The sequence below is a fragment of the Manihot esculenta genome, chromosome 12 (genome assembly GCF_001659605.2).
Source record: "Manihot esculenta cultivar AM560-2 chromosome 12, M.esculenta_v8, whole genome shotgun sequence".
NCBI lineage: Eukaryota > Viridiplantae > Streptophyta > Magnoliopsida > Malpighiales > Euphorbiaceae > Manihot > Manihot esculenta.
Window position 1 is genome coordinate 8,593,473 of NC_035172.2, and position 21,149 is coordinate 8,614,621.

General features: G+C 27.0%; 1 protein-coding gene and 1 non-coding gene across 2 annotated transcripts; one reads left to right on the plus strand and one right to left on the minus strand.

Annotated features, from left to right (window-relative positions):
- Window positions 1-5,217: 5,217 nt before the first annotated feature.
- On the plus strand, window positions 5,218-6,007 carry LOC110627434 (sigma intracellular receptor 2). The gene is made up of 2 exons (XM_021773735.2): window positions 5,218-5,604; window positions 5,695-6,007. The coding sequence occupies exons 1-2, from the start codon at window positions 5,281-5,283 to the stop codon at window positions 5,872-5,874; spliced, it is 504 nt and encodes a 167-aa protein (XP_021629427.1). The 5' UTR covers window positions 5,218-5,280; the 3' UTR covers window positions 5,875-6,007.
- Window positions 6,008-10,104: 4,097 nt separating this feature from the next.
- LOC122721430 lies at window positions 10,105-10,236 on the minus strand. The gene has a single exon (XR_006348109.1). It is a non-coding gene; the product is annotated as a U6atac minor spliceosomal RNA (small nuclear RNA).
- Between the last annotated feature and the right edge of the window lie 10,913 nt (window positions 10,237-21,149).

The following is a 21,149-nucleotide window of genomic DNA, read 5'->3' on the forward strand; positions in this document are numbered from 1 at the left end:
TGTCAATGTGATTGGGGCGGTGATTTGGGCAGATCGCTGCCCCAATCGCTTTCTGTGGGTCAATCCAGTTTTTAGCTTTCTGTCTCTGCTTCCTCCGCTTGATTTGGGAAAATCGTCATGCCCAAATCATTTCTGCGTGTTGCCTCCGGGTTTCTGTTCCCTCGGGTGACTTGGCCAATTCATTGACCCAATCAGTCTCCTGTGAGATAGTTCAGGTTTCTGCTTTAGCTTGATCTGGGCAGTGATTTGGCCAAGTTACTGACCCAATCACTTTTCTTGTCATTTTCTGCACTTTTTCTCCAGTTTTCCGATTTCTTCCTTTTCTACAAAAACAAGATAAAAACCATAAATTAAGCTGAAAAATGTGTAAATAAGCAATAATAAATATAATAAAAATGTGGCTAAATTATGCTTGATCACTTACTTAAAATGACACCAACTATGAGAGAAAGAAAAGGAAAAAAGTTATTAGATGCAATCCAAAGAGTGATCACACTACATTTAATTTTAAAGTGGTGATGATATTTGAGAATACCAATCAGTTCAAGGAATGCATCACAAGATATGGAATTGCTAATAGATATAATATTAGGTGGTTAAAATCTAATCAATTGAGAATGGAAGCCAAATGCCATGGAAGCTTCCCATGATCAATCTATGTTGCTAAGGCTAGAGGTGAAATGACATATAAGTTAGAAGGGACAATGGTGCTCATTGTTTCTATAGAAGTCTCACTAATAGCCTAGCTAAATCAGAATGGGTAGTAAAAGAATTTTTACCAAGATTGAGGAGGGATTCAGAATATATTATCACATCCATGATGAATAATTTACAAGAAAAGTATGCATTAACAGTGAACAAATGGTTTACTATAGAGCAAGGACAAAGGGTATAGGAATTTTAAGGGGTAATTTGGAAGCTCATTACACCAAATTATGGTCTTATAAAGCTGAATTATAACAAGTGGATAAAGAAGGCAAGTTTAAGTTGCTTATAAAAGCTAAAGGTACTAATGGCAGTTGTTTTCAAAAGATTTTATATTAGATTTTCTAATTTAAGAAAGGAATTTTTAGAGTGATGCAGCCCATGTGTCAAGGTCATAGAGTTTTGGATGCTAAAATGTAATTTTTCCAATAATGTTGTTTCCTAAAAGCAATGTTGGGAAAAATTAGTATAAATTCATAGCAAGTAAAGGGCCGTGCCAGTTTCTTATAATTTCTTTTTTTTTTATTTATTAAGGGGTGTCACCTCAAACATTTTGATGTCTCCTCCTATCATAGTTCTACTTGTTCTTAAAGCTCTTTAGAGGGGAGTGACTAGCTGGGTCCAGCTGGCCACCGTAGGCTTGTTGAGTCTCTGGATTGTGTCTCCTTTTCTTGCAGGCGTTCCCCCTTGTCTGCAAGTTGAGAGAGGGTTATTGCTATGATTGTGTAATGATTGTTTTGTCCCTGAAATAAAATAAATAGCTCATTCACTAAATCTTTGTGCTTGGTTGCTCGTTGATATGCTTGTATCGCTAGGATTATCTGATCATGATATTTTTGCTTGATAACTATGATTTTTTCTTATTTTTATGAGAATGGAGTAGGAGATCCTAACCTTGACGTTCCTTTGTTCAAGTGGATACGTAGAGAGCTTGGCTGACTTGCTTGAAAGGAGTTCAAACCAAGTGTCGCACAGTTCCAGACCAGTTTTAAAATCTGAAACCGTGACACCATGCATATGTTTGGATGGGTGCTTTTTGAAAACTGATTTAGGTGGTGCCTTACTAGGTATAGTAGGTAGAGACAGAAACAATTAAATGTTTCCAATCTCTTCGTGTGTGGTAGAAGGAGAAAATGAGAAGTTGGAAATGGTTCCTAGAGTTGCTCTTTGAAGATCTCAATATAGTTGATGGTCTGGGACTAATAGTAGTGAGTGGCCAACAAAAGGTACATATTTTTATGATAATTAGTGATCTGATTATAATTTTATAGTTAAAGTTCAAATAATAATTTTTTTTCATACAAATTCCTGGGTTTAGCAAAGGCAATTAAAGAATTGGTCTCCCATTCAGAGCATAGAACTGTGTGAGGCATATTTATGCTAATTGGAAAAAAATGCATAAAGGGGAGGAGTTAAAGTCCTTATTCTGGAAGGTAGTATATTCTACATATGAAGCTGTATTCAAGAAACACATTCATATATTAGAGGATTTGAATTGAAAGACTTATGAAAATTTTATGAAGTAAGATCCAAAAGTCTTCTGAAAAGCATTCATCAATACATTGCCAAAGTGTGATATGGTAACATCAAACTTAGCAGAAACCTTTAGTTCATACATATGCCAAGAAAGAACTATGCTTCTTATTTCAATATTGGAAGAGATTAGATCTTGTTTGATGGCTAAGATGTATAACAAGTATGAAGAATGTCTAAAGTGTAAAGATTATATTTGCCCAATAATCAGGAAAAATATAATCATTAAAATTGGGCACTAAAAATTGCAGTGTCAAGCCTTCTGTTGGGAATCAATTTCAAGTGTTTCAGTGTGAGAATGGGTTTGTTGTTAGTTTAGTTAACAAGAGTTGCTCATGTAGGGAATATTGCCTCCTGAATTTAAAAAAATTGCTAGGGAGACCAAAGAGAAATAGGAAGGGATGCAAGTGAGAACCCTAAAAATGACAAAGCCAGTAAGAAGGGTATGGAGATGCATTGTCAACATTGTCTTCAGTCAGGATGCAATAAAAGAGCATATCCAAATAAGGATATTGAATTAAGGCTATAGTGTGTATTCATGTAATTAAATACATTTGTTTTTTAGGAAAAAAAGGGAAGACCAAGAAAGATCATTGCATCCTCAAGCATACAGGAAAAAAAATAAGCCTTCAAACCCTTATGATACCGAAAATGATATTTCAACCAATCAAAATGCACAATAAATTAAAAGAGATATAAGACTTGTGAAATAAGGATTTGGAGTCATGATTTCTGAATCTATAAGAAATATTTACACAAGCGTAAAACATTTAGTCAAGTCAATTTGATAATTGATATTATAATTGTGTGTTTGCCAAATGATAACTTCTTTTGTAAAAAATATGTATAAATGTTTGGGACCAACTCAGTTAAATATGTATATGGTTCAAAATCAATTGCATCCGCTGTAAGAGGGACTCAAATTACTAGTGATATCCCATGCTCACAACGTATTGGATTTGAAGCACCATCACCCCATAGCTCCTAAGACCTTATAATAAAGTATCAATCAAGAACAAGTCAAAGTTACCCATTAGAAGATCCAAAGACAATTAAAAAATTAGATCCAAACTCTCTAAGTGAAAGGTAATGGTTATTTCTCAATTAGGGGCCTAATTGGACATATTAAACTAGAGATGAATGATTCGATTCAAAATTAAATTAAATTGAATAGATCAAAAGTTAAAATTTTAGTATTTATAAAAATTAAATTAAATCAATTTAGGCAGATATCGATTTGAATTAAACCAGTTCGATTCGATTCAATTTAATCGATTTGAATTTTTATTTTTTACACCGCATTTTTAATATTTTAAAATTTAATTGAAATATTTTAATTATAATTATAATATAATATTTCTACATTATAAAAAATAATATAATATTCTATTAATTGATTTGGTTCAATTTAATTGATTTTTTTTTATCAAAATTGAATCGAATTAAATAATTAAAAATTTTAAAATAAAATCCAAACGAAAAATAAAAAATCTAACCAAAATTTTAATTGATTCGTCCAAGCTAATTTATTTTTATTAAAAATTACTTATTCATCTGAGCTTTATTAATAATAACGAAATACACATCCACCTTTTTAAATATTAATTTATTCAATAAAACATATCTTATTCCTTTTAATTAAATTCGGTAAATTAATGCAATAAAAATCATAATTAATGTCTTTTTCCCGTAAGTTAATTTAGAACTATCTTCTCAAATAAATAATAAGTCATTTCCCTAAATATTCTAAAAGTATTTTCCTTAAATTTTAATTTTTTAAATATATTTTTAATAAAATAAAGTTCTCGTGCATCTTCTTATCAAAATAAATAAATAATTTATATTTTTCTCATTTTTCTTAAAACGACTTCTACTTTTTACAATATGACTTAATTTTAAAATTTATTTTCTCAAAATATTAATGATTTTTTTTTCACATTTAATCTTTCTAATTTTAATTTTCAGCAATTGTAAATGTCAACGGACTCAAAAGTCAAATTTTTATATTCAAGCAAATTCTAATTTTCATAGGCAAATTTATCTTTTAAATATTTAATTTTAAAATCTTGTTATTTTTCAAAATTTGTCCATTTGTAAAATTTAAAAGTTTATTTTTAAATAAAAATTTATACCCTTTCCTAAAAAAATCTTTAAATTATTTTAAAAATAAAAAATAAAAAATAAATAGAGTAAAAAATCACTGAAGATTGAATTATCTACACTAATATTTTTATCTCTAATCTAATTAGACATTAAAAAATTTAAATAAAATTTTCAATTTATTTTCTAGTTAAATAAAAAAAGTAATATTATAATTTAAACTTTATTTTATATTATTGATTTAAACATAATATTAAATTTAGAGTACTAACACCTTTCTTACATGATAAATCTCAATTTTAGAATCTTTAAATAAAAGTGATTTTTAAAATATTTTTTAAAATAAAATGATATTTTCTAATTCTCTTTAAAATTTGGATGGACACCTCACTTTCGACTTCAATGAAGATTTTATTTATAAAAAATTAAATATAAATTAATTATATTATTAATAATTTATTAAAAAAATAAAAATTAATTACAAATATTATTTATTATATTCTAAATTTTATTGATTTTGCTATCAATTTTTATAAATTGAAATTATAGTTTTATCATTCTATAAAAATTAAAATATCTAATTAGCAAAATTTTGATTTTAGTTAGTAATAAGGTAAATTATTTTTGATTTGTTTTTATAAATTATTAATAATATATTTAATTTATATTTAAATGTTACGATTTTTATTAATAAGTTAAAGTTTTAATTTAAATATTAATATGAAAATAATATAATGTTAAATATATATTTGGCTTTGTTATGTTTTTTCAAGTTTCATTCTAGCGACCGTTTTTAAACGCCTCGTTCCCTAGGATCCTACCCTTCGCTTGCCCTTGAACGACGCCGTTCCTCGTACATATTTATACTCGTTCCCAGATCTACGATCTATTCTAATCTACAGGTTTCTCTTCTACAAGTTACATCTAGAACCAGACTGAAAAATGGGCGCATTTACGACGCTGATCGACGTCGTTCTCCTCCTCTTCTTCCTCGTGATCGCGGTGGCGGCTCCGTTACTCGACGCGCAGACGTGTCTCCCATCCAGCTACTTCCCAGAAGTCTTGATCGATTTGAAGAGTTGGTACAGCGAAGAATACGGCGACTATCTCATGTCTGAGAAGCCACATTTCTTCGTTGGCTTTATTTGGCTCGAGCTCCTCTTTCAATGGCCTCTTGCACTTTTTAATTTATACGGGATTTTGGCTTCCAAGCCTTGGTTTAACACCACCTGCTTGATCTATGGCTCATCTTTGTTGACTTCTATGGTAAGTTTGTGTCCTTTGAATTTTATGTTACGGGTTCAAATATTGTGTTGGTGATTGATTTGATGTGATTTGGGGAAATCTTAATCTCAGAGTGCTGTATTAGCTGAGTTAATGGGGTCTGGCAAGGCATCGGACAAATTGATGATGATTTATGCACCCTTCATGGGTTTTGGAGTTCTAGCAATTCTACGTGGGCTGATGCCAGTCTCTGCTAAGAGTATTTCCTCCATGGGCAAGAGACCTTTACTGCCCAGGAAGAAGAGAGTTTGAGACACAAATTTTCTGAATTTTTATTTTTTGGTGATATTAGATCGTTTTACGTATTTCTCTTTTATTGACTGACTGATTATGAGGGGATTTTTTTTTTCTTAAGCTTAATCTATTGAAGAAGCTTTTCTATGAATATTTTTTATACTTTTTATTATTTATTTCACTTTTGTTTTTTATGCCTTGTGAAATTCTCTGCACTGGGTGAAAATGCTTAACTGGGCATGGATTTGTCGCTTTCAGTAAAGAATCTATGACAAGAGTCTTGTGTACTCCACAGATGGCTTCATTATATAATAACTTTGAGGTTGATCTCAAGAATTTCTATTTTTAGCCAATCATTATAGTTGTAGCAATTGCTTGTTAATCATGAAGGTACCAAAATGCCAAGGATTTTGTGTCTCCCCTCAGAATTTGGAGCTTATACGCTAGGACTTCTTCTAAAAATCTAACAAGTTGGAATTTTGAAGGGGATTATCTTTGATGGAAAAATGTTACCACAGAGAAATTTCGTCTAGTGTTGCTATTACTTAATCCTAGTTTCGGAAGGAGAATGCACTTTCGTTGAAGGATGAGTATTTCCCAAGAAATTTCAAGGTAATAAACTTAATCTTTTCTTAATTTTTCCTCTGATATGAAGCGTGATTATGCATTCTCAGCTGTATGTGCTTGTGTATGTGGGAAATGCTGGAAAACTGTGTCTACAAATAAAATGTTTAGCCTCCATTTATTTTACGGAAAATAATTCGTAGGTTGAAAATAGTATCTAAGAAAATAACTTGTTTTTCATTGTTTGGTTGCAATGTTCAAAAACAAAGAGAATTAATAGGATTCATGCCTAAAAAAATTTGGTGGTCATGATAAGATTCTAAGTCTAGATAATAGCTTAATTTTCTCTTTAACCAGTAAAATGTATTCCATTTACCAATTTTTCTGAATATTTCAAACACCAAAAGATGCCAAAGATATTTTTTTATAGAAGTTTGTGTTCAAACCGATGAAGCCTAGACTACAAACAATACTTATGCCTTCTAGTAGCTTTGCTATAATTTCCTTCTAATAAGCCAACCAGAATGCTTAGACATCTCTTGGGCCAAGCCTAAGAAAAACATCTGACAAGTCATTTAAGTTTCTATTTATTTATTTATTTTATGTAACAAGTCATTTAAGTTTGAAAAGGCTAAGATGGATTGCAAGCTGCTGGTCGATGTGTTGGTTTCTGGTTCTCTTCAAAATAATGAGTTGGGTGCACTTCTTATGGATTATTTGATGTTGTCCTCCCATTTTTTGGTTTGTTCCTGGTCTTTTGTCCATAGATCAGGAAATGTTCCTGTGAAGATGAGTTCATGCAGGTTTGGGTTGAGGATGTTCCGCCTGCTTTCTCCCTTCTCACTGCTGATGTACGGTGTACCCCCTGATTAGTTCAATGAAAATCTTGATTATCAAAAAATAGAAGTTTGAAAAATCTTGATTATCCGGAAAAAAAAGTTTGAAAACTTCTTTCAGGTCTTGTTAGACTTTCAGTTGAATCCTACTGGACTTCAAGTCTTGCATGTCTGAGATAGAAGTCTGTATTGCCCTCGTGGCAGTTTGAGTTGGGAAGGGTGCGTCCCACTACAGAAATTGGAGGTTCCAAGCTTGTAATTTCAAGGTTAGTTAGTCTTCTTCCCAAATCATCCAACTCCATTTTCAGTGATTTGTCAAACTGCAAGAAGCAGAAAAAATGTAATTTTCTTAAAACAGACATATAGAGAGAGAAACAGGCTGTGTTTAGAGAAATCAACGGGCCACATCAGATTTAGTAAATTCAGTTTGACTTGAATTGCATCTGACTGTTAGGGTCTTTAGATTATCCAAATCCAATCTCAACCCGTCAAGAAACGAAACGAGGTTATTTCTGTGATGTGGCCTTCTTGCAATTTGTTAAAAGAGTTGCCACCAAGCGCTGATGGTGATTCAACAAAGCATGCATATTTTGCATGTACAAAGCCGGCAATAATGATAAGATGAGCTTTCCTCAGAAGAAATGATAAAGGTTAGTACACTATTAAACCATGGATTGAAAGCAAAAATGCAGAAAGGGGCGGTTCATGAAAGAAGAGATACAGAATTTAAAGGAAATTTCTGTACATCTGAATACTTGCAGCGTGTATTTCTAAAGTCTGGGCATGGCTTATACTTTCAGGAGGATGAACCAACGATTTTCTCTTTGAATTGTTCATGTAGATTGGCTCCAAGATTAAGACTTGCGGCTTAAGAGATTCATATTCCCAGAATCAAGACTGAAGACGCCCTTTTCGGTACTGAAGCGAAGAATCATATGTACAGTGTTTGAATCCATTCAGTGACGGAATTGCACTTCAAAACTTGCAAATCCTTCAGAGAGGAACTGACAATGGATAGATCTAGCTCCTCAAATTGGCATTCAAAAATACTTTAATCCTTTGTTTGGATCTTAAGCACACAAGGAAAATAAAATGAAGTTAATGTCCAATTTATTTGCGAAAAATAATTTACTTTATTATATTTGGATAAATCATTAATAGAGAAGGAAAAAAGAAGTCAATTTTTCTTCCTGAAAAATGGAAACAAGAAGTTTTTTTTTATCCATATCTCATTAATTTTATAGAGAAATATTTAGGGTTGTAGTAACTTAAGAAATGCAATTTTCTCAGTTTCATCTCTCTGTAAAATTTGAGAAATTAATTTTTTATTTCTCTTTTTTTTTTAATTCAAAAAATAAAGCAATGAAAAATTTTAAAATTTTCATGTGCACTTGAATATATAAATTAAAATTTATGCATTTAACTAATTAAATTAAAATATCATACTAATATATAAACTTATTATATTTTAAATAAATTTTTATTTAATTTCAAATAACGTATAACTTTAGATTGGATAGGTGTGTATACTCTTACATCTAAAAACTTATGTTAGTGGGGGAATTAAGTGGACATCTCCAGTGCCAATTGCTTGGGTCATCTTACAGTTGGGTTTAATATTGAATAATTAAAAAAAATAATAATGAAAACTGAATTAAAGGAAATAAATACCTAATTATTGCCAAGAATTTAAACAATGAAGCATTGCCTCTCCTTCATGGGCTTCAACTACTTTGTCATCGACCAACTTGTTGGCCTTCTCCACTTAGCTTACCGATGGCTTCGTCGATCACATCTTGGACTTGAGGTGCAGTGCCTTCCTATAGCAACGCACTATCGACCACAAAGCAAAGCACAGGCAATACAGTTCCCAGAGGAGTTGCTGCGGTAGGGGCATTTGCAGTTCTTACTTATTTGTCTATTTCTTATTTATTTTTAATCAAAGTCTTTGTTTTTATAATAATAATAATAATAATAATAATAATAATAATAATAATAATAATAATAATACCTTCATAATTTTGTTATTTTTTTAATTATTTTAAAATTATTATTCAATATTTTTTACACTATAATGATATATAAATAGACTATTATAATTTTATTTTATTTTAAATATATTTCAAGAAATATTTTTTAATATTTAATAAAATTTAATATTTTTAATATGAAAAATTAATTTTATAAAAAAATAAAATAGATAAAATATTATAGAGCGGTGAGAATAACACATTATTCATACAGGAGATTTTATTTGGTCTAAATAAAATAAATTTATTCTATTATAAAAATAAATTAAACTTTATGAAAAATATATATTTTTTATTATAAATTTAGGATAAATAATTTTTATTTTGCAAACTAAACATTTTGCGGAAAATATATTAAATTAATGAAAATTAATGTTTCAAAAATATAAATATATTTTTATACCAATTAATGTAATAAAAATTATATCATATTAATAATATATTATTAATTAAAAGTAAAATTTAAAAAATTAGAAGTAGAATTTTACTATATTATTTATAAAGCGGTATTATTAACTTTACATTTTAAAATATAGATATTTCTTATAGTTTTTAAAATGTCATTTTTAATTAATTATATATAAATTTATAAAATCTATAATACAAATATAATAAATTTTAATTCAAAACTTTTTCAAAAACTAATCATATTTTTTAATTTTATGCGATAAAATAACTGTTTTGTTTTAAACAAAATTAACCGTAGAAGTCGATGAAATGTAAATGATCACTTTTAATTTGATTTATTTTTTTTTTAAATAAAAAAGCTTTTGTTGTTTATTTAGAGGGAAAAAATAAAAATAAAAAAAAGAATTGGTAAAAAAATTGGGTTAGAGATCCACCCAGAAGGGTGGGGAGCCTTAACCGGATGTGTAGGTAACAGGGAAGCCCGAAGGCTGTTCCCGTCCCTGTCAGGGGAGATGCCAACCATCTCTCCTTTCTACGAACACGTTCGTCATACGCTAGGATTTCTGATATAAAGACAAAATTGAATTAGTAGAAATCGATGTGGGATAGTAGAGGTGAGTTGTGTAATACATGGGCCTCATATTTACTGGGCCAGTTCCAATTCAAATAGAATGTTGCTGGGGATAGAATATGATGTGAAAATCGATTTATTTAATAATATTTGAATTTATTTCGAATTTATAAAAAATTAATCTAAATTATTTAGATTTATTTCAAGTCCAATTATTATTATTTAAATTATTTGGATTCATTTTAAATTTTGATTATTATTATTTGAAAAAAAGTCTGAATCCATTTAATTTTATATATTTTAATTAATAAATTATATAAAAAATTTTTATTAATAATTTTTATTTAAAAAATTTAATATTTGTAAAAATATTTAAATTTTAAGTATAAAAAAATTTTATAAATATTATTATAATATATATTTTTATATTAAATTAATTATTTATATAAATAAATTTGGATAGTAGGTATTTTTATATATAAAATTTGAATTCAAAATAAATTTTGAGCGGATATTATTTTTTTAAATTTGAATTAAATTCAATTATAATTATTTAAATTTATTTTATTAGAATTCGAACGAATAGAATATTTATTCGATTCCTAAATATTGTTGCTCTCTTATTATTATTATTATTATTATTATTATTATAGAGATCAAAACCTTTATTTATGAATTTCATTCTAATTAGAGTTAGATCATATTTGAGATTGAGTTTGATGGTGGAAAAAAAGTGCCGACAACCATATCCTCCTGATTTTCCTGCAAAATAATCAATGTCAGCAACCTGTGTTTTAGAGCTAAATAGGACATTTGAGAGATCGTCCTTCGTGATCCAGATTCCAACTTAATTAGCCAATCCTTACCGATTCTAACTGAATGAATTTTCCACTGACGTTGAATTCCACTCATCGGGAGTCAATTATAAAATTATCCTCCACTTATAAATTTAAATATATATAAATTTTAAATTTTATTAACTTTCAATTAATTTAAATAGTAAAATTATTATCTACTTAAATTTTAATTATATATTTATAATTAATTAAATAAATATAGACCCCATAATATATATTTATAATTAAAATTTTTAAATTTAATAAATTATTTTTAGTATAATAAGTAATTTAATTATACAAAATTTAAAATTAATAAACATTAAACTAAATTCACTTATACAATATTATAAATATTTTTTTTACTTTAATAAAGATTATAATAAAAATTTTGTATAATATTAAAAAAATTAATCAACACGATAAAAACTTAATTAGAGATTAAAAATGTTATTTCTTTGCGTTCAATTACAATTGATTAGTTATTATTTTGTGTAATATGTTATTACTTTTTAGATAATTTTTTTTAATATTTAAAAAAAATTAAATCTCCATACAAATTATAAAATAAACTAAAACTTATTTCTCATAAATAAAAATATTGTATTTATATAGATACACACTCGGGATAATATAAATTTTTTTAATAATAAAAAAATAAAATTATAAAAAAATAAAATAAGTGTAAAAATAAAAATAGAGAGCCAATTCAGCCCATTTATTGCTTTTAGATAAAATTCTAAATTTGCAATGGTAAAAGCTACTAATTTTTTTTTGGAAAATTATTTTGTAGTCCCTGAGGTTTAACGTAATTAACACTTCTGTCCCTCTATTTTGGCGATCCAACACTTAAGTCCCTCACTTTCTTTTTTGTCCAACTTCGTAGTCCTTCCGTCCAAAATAGCCGTTTGGGACACGTGAATTGACAAAATTAACCCTTTTCTTCTTCTTCTTCTTCTTTTTCTTCTTCTTCCTACTCTTTTTGCAGCAGCTTCTTCTTCTTCTTCTTCTTCTTCTTCTTTCTTCTTCTTCTTACCCTTTCTGCAACTTCTTCTTCTTCTTCTTTCTTCTTCTCCTTCTTCTTCTTTCTTCTTCTCCTTCTTCTTCTTCTTCTTCTTCTTCTTCTTCTTCTTCTTCTGGAATTTCACATTGAAAGAAGGGTATTTTTGGAAAAAATTATCACATCTCACCTTTGACTCTTTGACCAAATGGTTTAAATGGACGGAAGGACTACGAATTTGGACGGAAGAGAAAGTGAGGGACTTAAGTGTTGGGTCGCCAAAATAGAGGGACAGAAGTGTTAATTACGTTAAACCTCAGGGACTAAAAAGTAAATTTCTCTTTTTTTTTTATTTTCACTAAAACATGATATTTTAGAATTTGTTATAAGAAGTAAAATATAATTTTTAATTCACTTAAACTACAATTTTAATTTTATAATATATAATTACTTATTATCATAATAAATTTAAATATTTTATTTAAATTTAAATAATCAAATATTTTTTATAAAAAAATGATTTGTTTAAAATTTTTTCATACATTTCTTAATAAGATTATTCTTTTAAATATTTTTTAAATTTTTAAGTATTTAAATAATAATATTAATATTTAAAATTAAAATAATCACTTTATTATTTTATTTTTTTAAAATTATTAATTTATTGATAAACATTTCATATATCTTACAATTTGTATTTTTTAAATTTGAATTTATTATCTAATATTTTAACACTGTGATAATTATTTTGATATTTTTAATAATATTTAAATTTATTATTTTAATATTTGTATATAAAAATTTTAATTTTTTTAATTATTATATATATCAAAACCTATAAATTTAATAATAGATGTGTTAAAAAAATCAAAATTTCAAATGCACAAATTGCATCAAGGTTAAAAATTTAAGATAATAATTATTAAAATATATTTTAATATTAATTAACTATCAAATAAAATTAATTAAAATTAAAAAATTAACAATTTAAATCTAATAATATGATAGGATGATAATTATTTTAACATTTTTAATTAATATTTAAACTTATTATTTTAATAATTTTATCTCAAAAAATTAATTTAAATATTATCAAAATTATTAATTTTTAATAATTATCCACATAATTACAAAAATAAAATTAATTAAACTCATAAATAAAAAATTAAACATCATTAATTTTAAATGATAAATATTGAAATTATTTTAGGTGATATATGAATAATTTATTAATTTAAAATTATTTAAATAATAAAACAATTATCTATTTTAAAATGTAAAATCAATAGTAAATATCTAATAACATGAGAATAAAATCGGCAATTTTACTATTCTCTCTCTTTCCACTATAAATTTTGTATTTTAAAAATGTATAGTTATATTTACTTTAATGTTAATTTTTTTAAAATATAATTTATTATTTTTTTAAAAAAACAAAACTACTTATATTAATAAAATTTTATCAAACAAAAAAGAAATATCATTGCAAACAGATAAACGATTACGTCTAATATATTCTCTGATCAAAGTATGAGCAGTTAAAGTAGTATTACGATGAACTCTCTAACAGAAATATCAATTTTAGAGTCTAATAAAGATTTACGATCATTCAAAATCAAACCCCTTTATAAGATAATTTGATAAAAATACCCCTCAAGTGCCTGTCTAAACCCCTGCATAAGATAATTTGACAAAAAAACTCCTTATCTCTCAAGTATAAATCATTAAAGTCTCCCGAACAAAACTACGGAAGAGATCTTCTACGAGATAAAACTCGAATAAGGTTTCAAAAATGACGTTATCGTTGTGATTCCGAAAACTCATAATAACCAGTAAACCTCCATTGAACATTACCTTCCGAAATAACTGAATAAATAAAACTTGAAGAAAAATCAACTACAGAAACAGACACATGACTCTTTCACATTAATGAAAGACCTTCTCACAATTCTTGTCTATTAACTGAGAAACAACTATCAAAATATAAAAAATTACGAAAAAATTCCATATAAGAACTAAAAGTTTTTGCTTCCATCAAAAATAAAATGTTTGACTTGTAACTAGTAACCAAATCCTTCAATACATTAACTGTCCGAGAATTGCCGAGTCCTCGTTCCAACAGATTATTGCTTTTCGCTATCCCGACCTTTGACGGGATGAGCTGCTTCACTGTTGTCTGTCAAATTAACAATCGCAGGGTATTGTTAGAGGCATGCTGTTGAGAGAAAGAAAAACCTGTAACAACGTTATGTTTAGTATTTCTTTTTCTTTTTTTAGCATCATCATTTATTCGGGCTACAATCTTCTCATCAAGTTTATTAGAACTGCTTTTACTTATAAAATTTTTGTCCATATCCATAATATAGTCCTCAGTCTCCTTATTTACAATGGATTGACTTTTGCGAAATAAGAAGAATGAGCTATTTAAAATTATAATATAATCATTATAAAAATACATATTTATAAAATATAATAATTTATAATTCATTTTAAATTTGTAACAAAAAATAAGTTAATATTATCATTATATATAGAAATAAATTTAAATATGTTTTTAATATAAAATAATAAATACTAAATAATAAATATTAAGTAATATTTTAAAAATAATTAAATAATATTATAAAATAATATAAGTGATATAATTTTAAATTCTTCCTTAATTTTTAATATTTATTTATATTATTTTTCTCTCTCTTCATATTAAATCTTATAACATATATATTATTATTTCGCATCTTTACAAAATATATCTCTTAAATATTTTTTAATTGGCTATTGTAATTAAGAGACCGTATAATAATATCTCTTCGTACTAATAGCAAAACTATATAGTTTTACTCCAAATTGTATAACTTAAATATAAACTTTATAAATATTTGATTAAATTATTAATATTTAAAATTATAAATAACAATAATATAATAAATAAAGATGGAATTTGTTTAAAAAAATAATGATGAAATCTTAAAATATTTTAAATATTTAATATATTATCATATAATAAAATTTTTAGCTATCATAATAAGAAAAAAAAATTGGCTAAGAAACTCTATTTAATTTATTTATAATTTAATCAGAGTTTTTTTTTTTTTTTTGAAATGAATTTAGTCAGAGTTTGAATTTAAACTTTTCAAATGTACTGACCGACTCGTTAAAGTGATAAATAAAACCCATTAGAATCAAGTTTGTGATTTGTGATATTCTTTTGATAAAAAAAAAAAACCCTTATAAATACTCTCTCAATCATAAATAATATTAGATGATAAATATTCCCTATTCATTTGTGATTTTTTGAAATATTTATAATATTTTTATATTTTATAAATTTTATAGTATTTATTTTAATTTTAATTTTTATAAATAGTTATAATTATTTATGAGTATTAATAAAAAAAAATCTAAAGGTTTATAATTCATATTTATATTCAATAATTTAAATTTTGAATGGTTCCATAATTATAGCAGAATTAAATTGAATTTATATAAATTAATGGTAAATTCTTAAAGTTCTATTTAAATAATAAAATAGTTTTTTAAATACATATTTTATTACAATAATGTTATTTTTTATTAATTACATTATTCACTCTATAGTTTTATTTTTATATAATATTACGTATATTAAAAAAAAATAAAATATGTAAAAAAATAAAACTTTATAATTTAAAATATATAACATTTCGTTTTATTTATAATATTATTAATAAGAAATAAAATTTTTAAATATAAAAAATATATTTAATATTAGATATAGTAAATATAAAATATATTTAATTTCAATATAAAATTTATATTAAAAAATTGTATGTTTTATTAATATATAAAATTTTAGAAATTATATTATAATTTATTATAAATTCAATTTATTACTCTTAACTATAATCGTAACAAATTAAAAAAAAAATTTAACTTTATCATATAAAATTTAAAATATTAAATATAAATATAAAATATAGTAAATTGTTAATTTTTTTTTATTCAATACTCTCTATTCTTATAAGTACTTTATATATCTGATCGTTATTATTATTCTTGATTATTCTTTAAATACATGTCTCTTCAAATAGGGTGCTAGTTTCAGTTTTACGATGATTTTTTTGTAGAAACCGTAACCGAAAGTTAGTTTTTTAAATATTTTGAAACTAAAATTAAATTTTAATATAATTTCGGTATAATTTATATATTTTTTATTTCGATTCGATTGATTCTTTTTTTATTTTAATTTCGATACAATTTTTTATTTCTGTAATAAAATTTAAATTTAAACAAAATAATTAAATACTTTTAATACAGTTCTAATATTATTTATATTAAATTAATAAATATCAAATTTTAACTTCAAAATAATATTAAATATTTATAATATTAAATAATATTTTTATTTAAAATATATAAAAATACTAAATAATCAAATATAATATAATCTTTTTATTACAATAAAATTTTTTAAGTTTTAATAGAGATTAAAAATTTTATTACAATATTTCCGCAAGAAATAAACTCCAATTTAAGAGTTTTTATCATTCTTATATTTTATAAATGTGTTTAGTTTTTTTTATTATTTTTTTATAACAAAATTACATAATTTAAAATAAAACTACATAATATCTAAAATTTTATAGTGTTTAATATTATTTTTTTAAAATAGTCATAATTATTTTAATTTAATTTATTTTTAATTTTATTAAATTATATTTTATTATTATATAATCTAATTAATAATTATATATATGGATAATAATAATAATTACAAATATATATGCATATATATTAATTGATTTTAATAATTTATATTCTATTAATATAAATTCTATTACCATGGAGATAGTATGTTAATATAATCTATTTAAATAAAATAAAATATAATTAATGAATTAAATTAGTTGAATTATACTAAATCTTTAATAATTGAGTAGTGACTAAAATATAATATATATATATATATATATATATATATATATATATATATAATTATTAATAATATATAATAATTATAAATACATATATGCATATCAATCTATATATAATTATTTTAATAATTTATATTTTATTAATATAATTTTATTAATATTAGAATAGTGTGTATATATATAATCAATTTAAATAGAATAAATTTTAATTAACTAATTAAATTATACTTCAATAAATATTTAATAATGGATTAATAACTAAAAAGTATACTAATTTTATATTGTTATTATATATATGGATGATAATAACAATTCTATATATATATATAATTATCTTAATAATTTATATTTTAATAGTATAATTCTATTAGTATATATATGTAACATATTTAAATAGGATAAATTATAATAAACTATTTAAATTGATTAAATAAAATAGTAAGAAATATTTAATAATTAAATAAAATTATAATTATTGAAATTATGTGATATATAAAATATATTATTGAAATTAAAATTATAATATCACTATAAATTATTTAAAAATATATATATATAAATCAATTATTCGTTATAATTCCAGTTCAATTTCGATACGATTCTTAATAAAAAATCAGAATTAAAACCAAATAGCTGAATAAATTCAGTTCGATTTCTACACCATCAATTTTTTTAAACTCCAATGATCAGTTCAAGACTCCAAAAACCATGCACAACCCTACCTCTGAATATACCTTTAAAAGTATCATTTTTCTGCCTCTTTATATATATAATTTAAACTTAATTAATTATTATTATTGTCACTATTTTTACATGCTTATATATGTACTTTTATAATAAGAATAATAATTATTATTATTATTGATGCTACATGAAATTTATTCAAAATAAACAGTGAGATATCATTATAAGATAAGGTTACATGATAAGGATCCCATAAACTTATACGTGGTCCCATCCATAGAAAAAAAGATCCGAGTGCTTCAGGTCGACTTCAGGACAGGTTGATCTAAGGTCGGACAGACTCGTTTCCTCAACTTCAGGGCGAATCTCCATAAAGAAGCTACCGTTAAACAGCTACAATCCAACATATTCCCGTTACGCCTACAATTCCGGGATATTCGACCAATTAGCCGGTGAAAATCTCTTACCAATGAGCTTGTTATATCATCGCTGGATTATCAGAAAATGCTAAATTTACTTTCATCTTCTTACAGTATAAAAGGAGAACGATTACAAAGGTAAAAGTACGCTATTCTCTCACACAACTACTCTTAAGGTCTAAACATTATACTCGCCCTTCTCTTCAACTTAGTGTCAGAGTGGCTGCCATAGGTGCCAACCACCTCACGTTCTCTGTCTTGTAAGTAGACTAATCACAACACAACTTCAATGGACTAATCACAGTACAGCTCCATTCCGGCCACGTCATCAATTTATTTTCAACAACATCATTTGGTTCCACTGTCAGGAGATCTATTGAATTCTCTCTATTCATTTGGATTAAGATCGGTCTCTTATCTCCTTGTCTCTTAAAAAGAAATCTCACCTTTCTCTCGACATGGCCGAAAGTTCTCAGGCTGTTGCTAAAGTTGTTACCAACGAGGATGCTATCATTTTTTCCACCCCTGGCAGTGGATAAAACATGCCCTCAATGGTCAATGAGTTAGATCTCAACAATCTGAGTATTGAACAAATGCTCCAGTACGTCAGAAGGTTACATGTTACTTTCGAGTAATGCAAAGCTCGGGAGGGGGCGTCGCTCATGGCTCCTGGGGGAGGGAGGAAGTCTTTGTTGATACCTCAAGGCCCTGGATAAGGACAATCCAGACACAGTTCAAAAGGAAAGAAAAATTAAAGGAAGGGGAGTCCTCGAACGACGCTCTAAAGAATGTCGACTGTAAGCTGATACGAGCAATTAAAAGGTACTAAGAAGATGACAAAAGGACGAGCCAAAAGCAAGACCAAAATTCAGAGAAGTAAGGAGATGAGGGAGAACCCAAAAGTTACCCAGTCTCTTGAAGAAGGAATTACCGAGGTAAGTATAAGAATTACACTCTTCTAAATGACTCATGGACACATATTTTAGTGTGGATAAGAGAAAATGACAAGTTAGATGGCCTCCTAAACTCAATCCTGAGAAAGTTGGAAGGTGAGATAAGACAAAGTACTATTATTTTCATAAAGACTACGGACATACAACGGAGGAATACCGGCAGCTGAAAGATGAGATTGAAAAGTTAATAAGAAATGACACTTCGAAATTTCATCAGAAAGAGTAGAAAAGATGGAAAACCCGAGCTTGAGGTAATAATTCCCAATACTACCACTGACAATAAACCTGTAAGGATTATTCATGGCAATGTAGGAGGATTGAGAGTTAATGGGGGTGGCAATAAGGAAATGTCACAAATGTTCAACTCCTTGGTCAAACTCTGAGTTTTGAAAACGGTCAAGCTAGACGATCGAGTCTTTTATTTTATCCTTAGAAAAATATTTGTGATTTATGAAAATTTTATAAAACTATGATGCATTCTTCAAACTTCTTTTTTCATATGAAAGTTAGAAACGTTGGATGGATGAAAGCATAGAAATAAGAAAAAAAACTGTAAGGAGGGAATCCGCCCGGCCATTCAGGTGTTAGCCCCAATAAACAACCACAAGGTCATTCGGACTTGAATCCCGCATAATAAGATATCTCATGCCAGGCCATAAGGCAGTTGCCAGACTAAAATCCGAGGGTTGGACCCTGAAAATATAAACAAAAACTTCTAGGTCAATAAGTTAAAATTATGTCAGGCCAAAGGACTGGACATTGGACCGCCAGACATATAAACAAAAGCTTCTAGGCTAATAATTCAGGAATCCGTCAGCCAGAAGACTGGATATTGGATCGCGAAAATATAAACAAATCTTTCTAGATTAATAAGTTGGGAATCCGTCAGGCTAGAGGATTGGACGTCGAACCCATATAAACAAAAGCGTCTAGGCCAATAAGTTGGAAATCCATCATGCCAAAAGATCGGGTGTTGGACCGCGGAAATATAAACGAAAGCTTCTAGGCCAATAAGTCAGGAATTTGTCAGACTAGAAGACCGGGCGTTGAACCGCGAAAATATAAACAAAAGCTTCTAGACCAATAAGTCCGGAATCTGTTATGTCAGAAAATAAGGTGTTAGTCCTACTAAAACAAAGTCATAAGTCAGAAATCCATCAGGGCAGGAGACCGAGCGTTAGGACCCATATAAACAAGACCATAAGTCGAAAATCCGTCAGACCATAAAATTGGGTATTAGTCCCACTAAAATAAAGCCATAAATCGAGAATCCGTCAGGCTAGAAGACCAAGTCTTAGTCCCACTAAACAAAGCCATAAGTCCGGGATCCGTTAGATTAGATGACCGAGTGTTAGTCCCACTAAAATAAGGTCATAAGTCGGATATACGCTAGGCCGACCAACCGAGTGATAGTCCCACTTCATAAAAAAATTTCTAAGGCATTTGATGTCAGGCAATAATGTGGATATACGCCAAGCTATAAGACAGGTATACGCTAGGCCGACCAATCGAGTGATAGTCCCGCTTCATAAAAAGTTTCTAAGGTATTTAATGTCAGGCCGCAAGGCGAGTATAAGCCAAATCGACCAATGGGGAGTTATTCCCGCTTCACAAGAAGCTTCTAAGGTATTTTATGCCCAAGCCATAAGACAGGTATGAGTCAGGCCACACGACCAAGAGCATTGGTCCCATCTCACAAAGATAATCACAGGCATGTATCACTGACTTTCAGAAATCTAAAAACTTTTTACAAAAGAAGAAGACCCATTGTAGGGAGGCGAGAATTTTTTACGATGGATGAATGCAGGATGAGCTGCCAAGTGAGTAAATGAAGTTTGCAAGAAGCTTGCAAGGACTAAAAAAATGCTTGGAAACTTGTCAAGACTGTAAAAAGCTAAAAAGCCCGTCAGAGCTGTAAAGAAGTACGTCAAGGCTGAGAAAATGCTCAAAAACTCCCCAAGGCTGGAAAAATACACGGAAGTCTGTTATGGCTGTAAAAGGGCAGGAAGCCTGTCAGAGTTATAAAAAGTAAATGAGCTTATCATGGCTAAGAAAATGCTCAAAAACTCATCAGAGCTG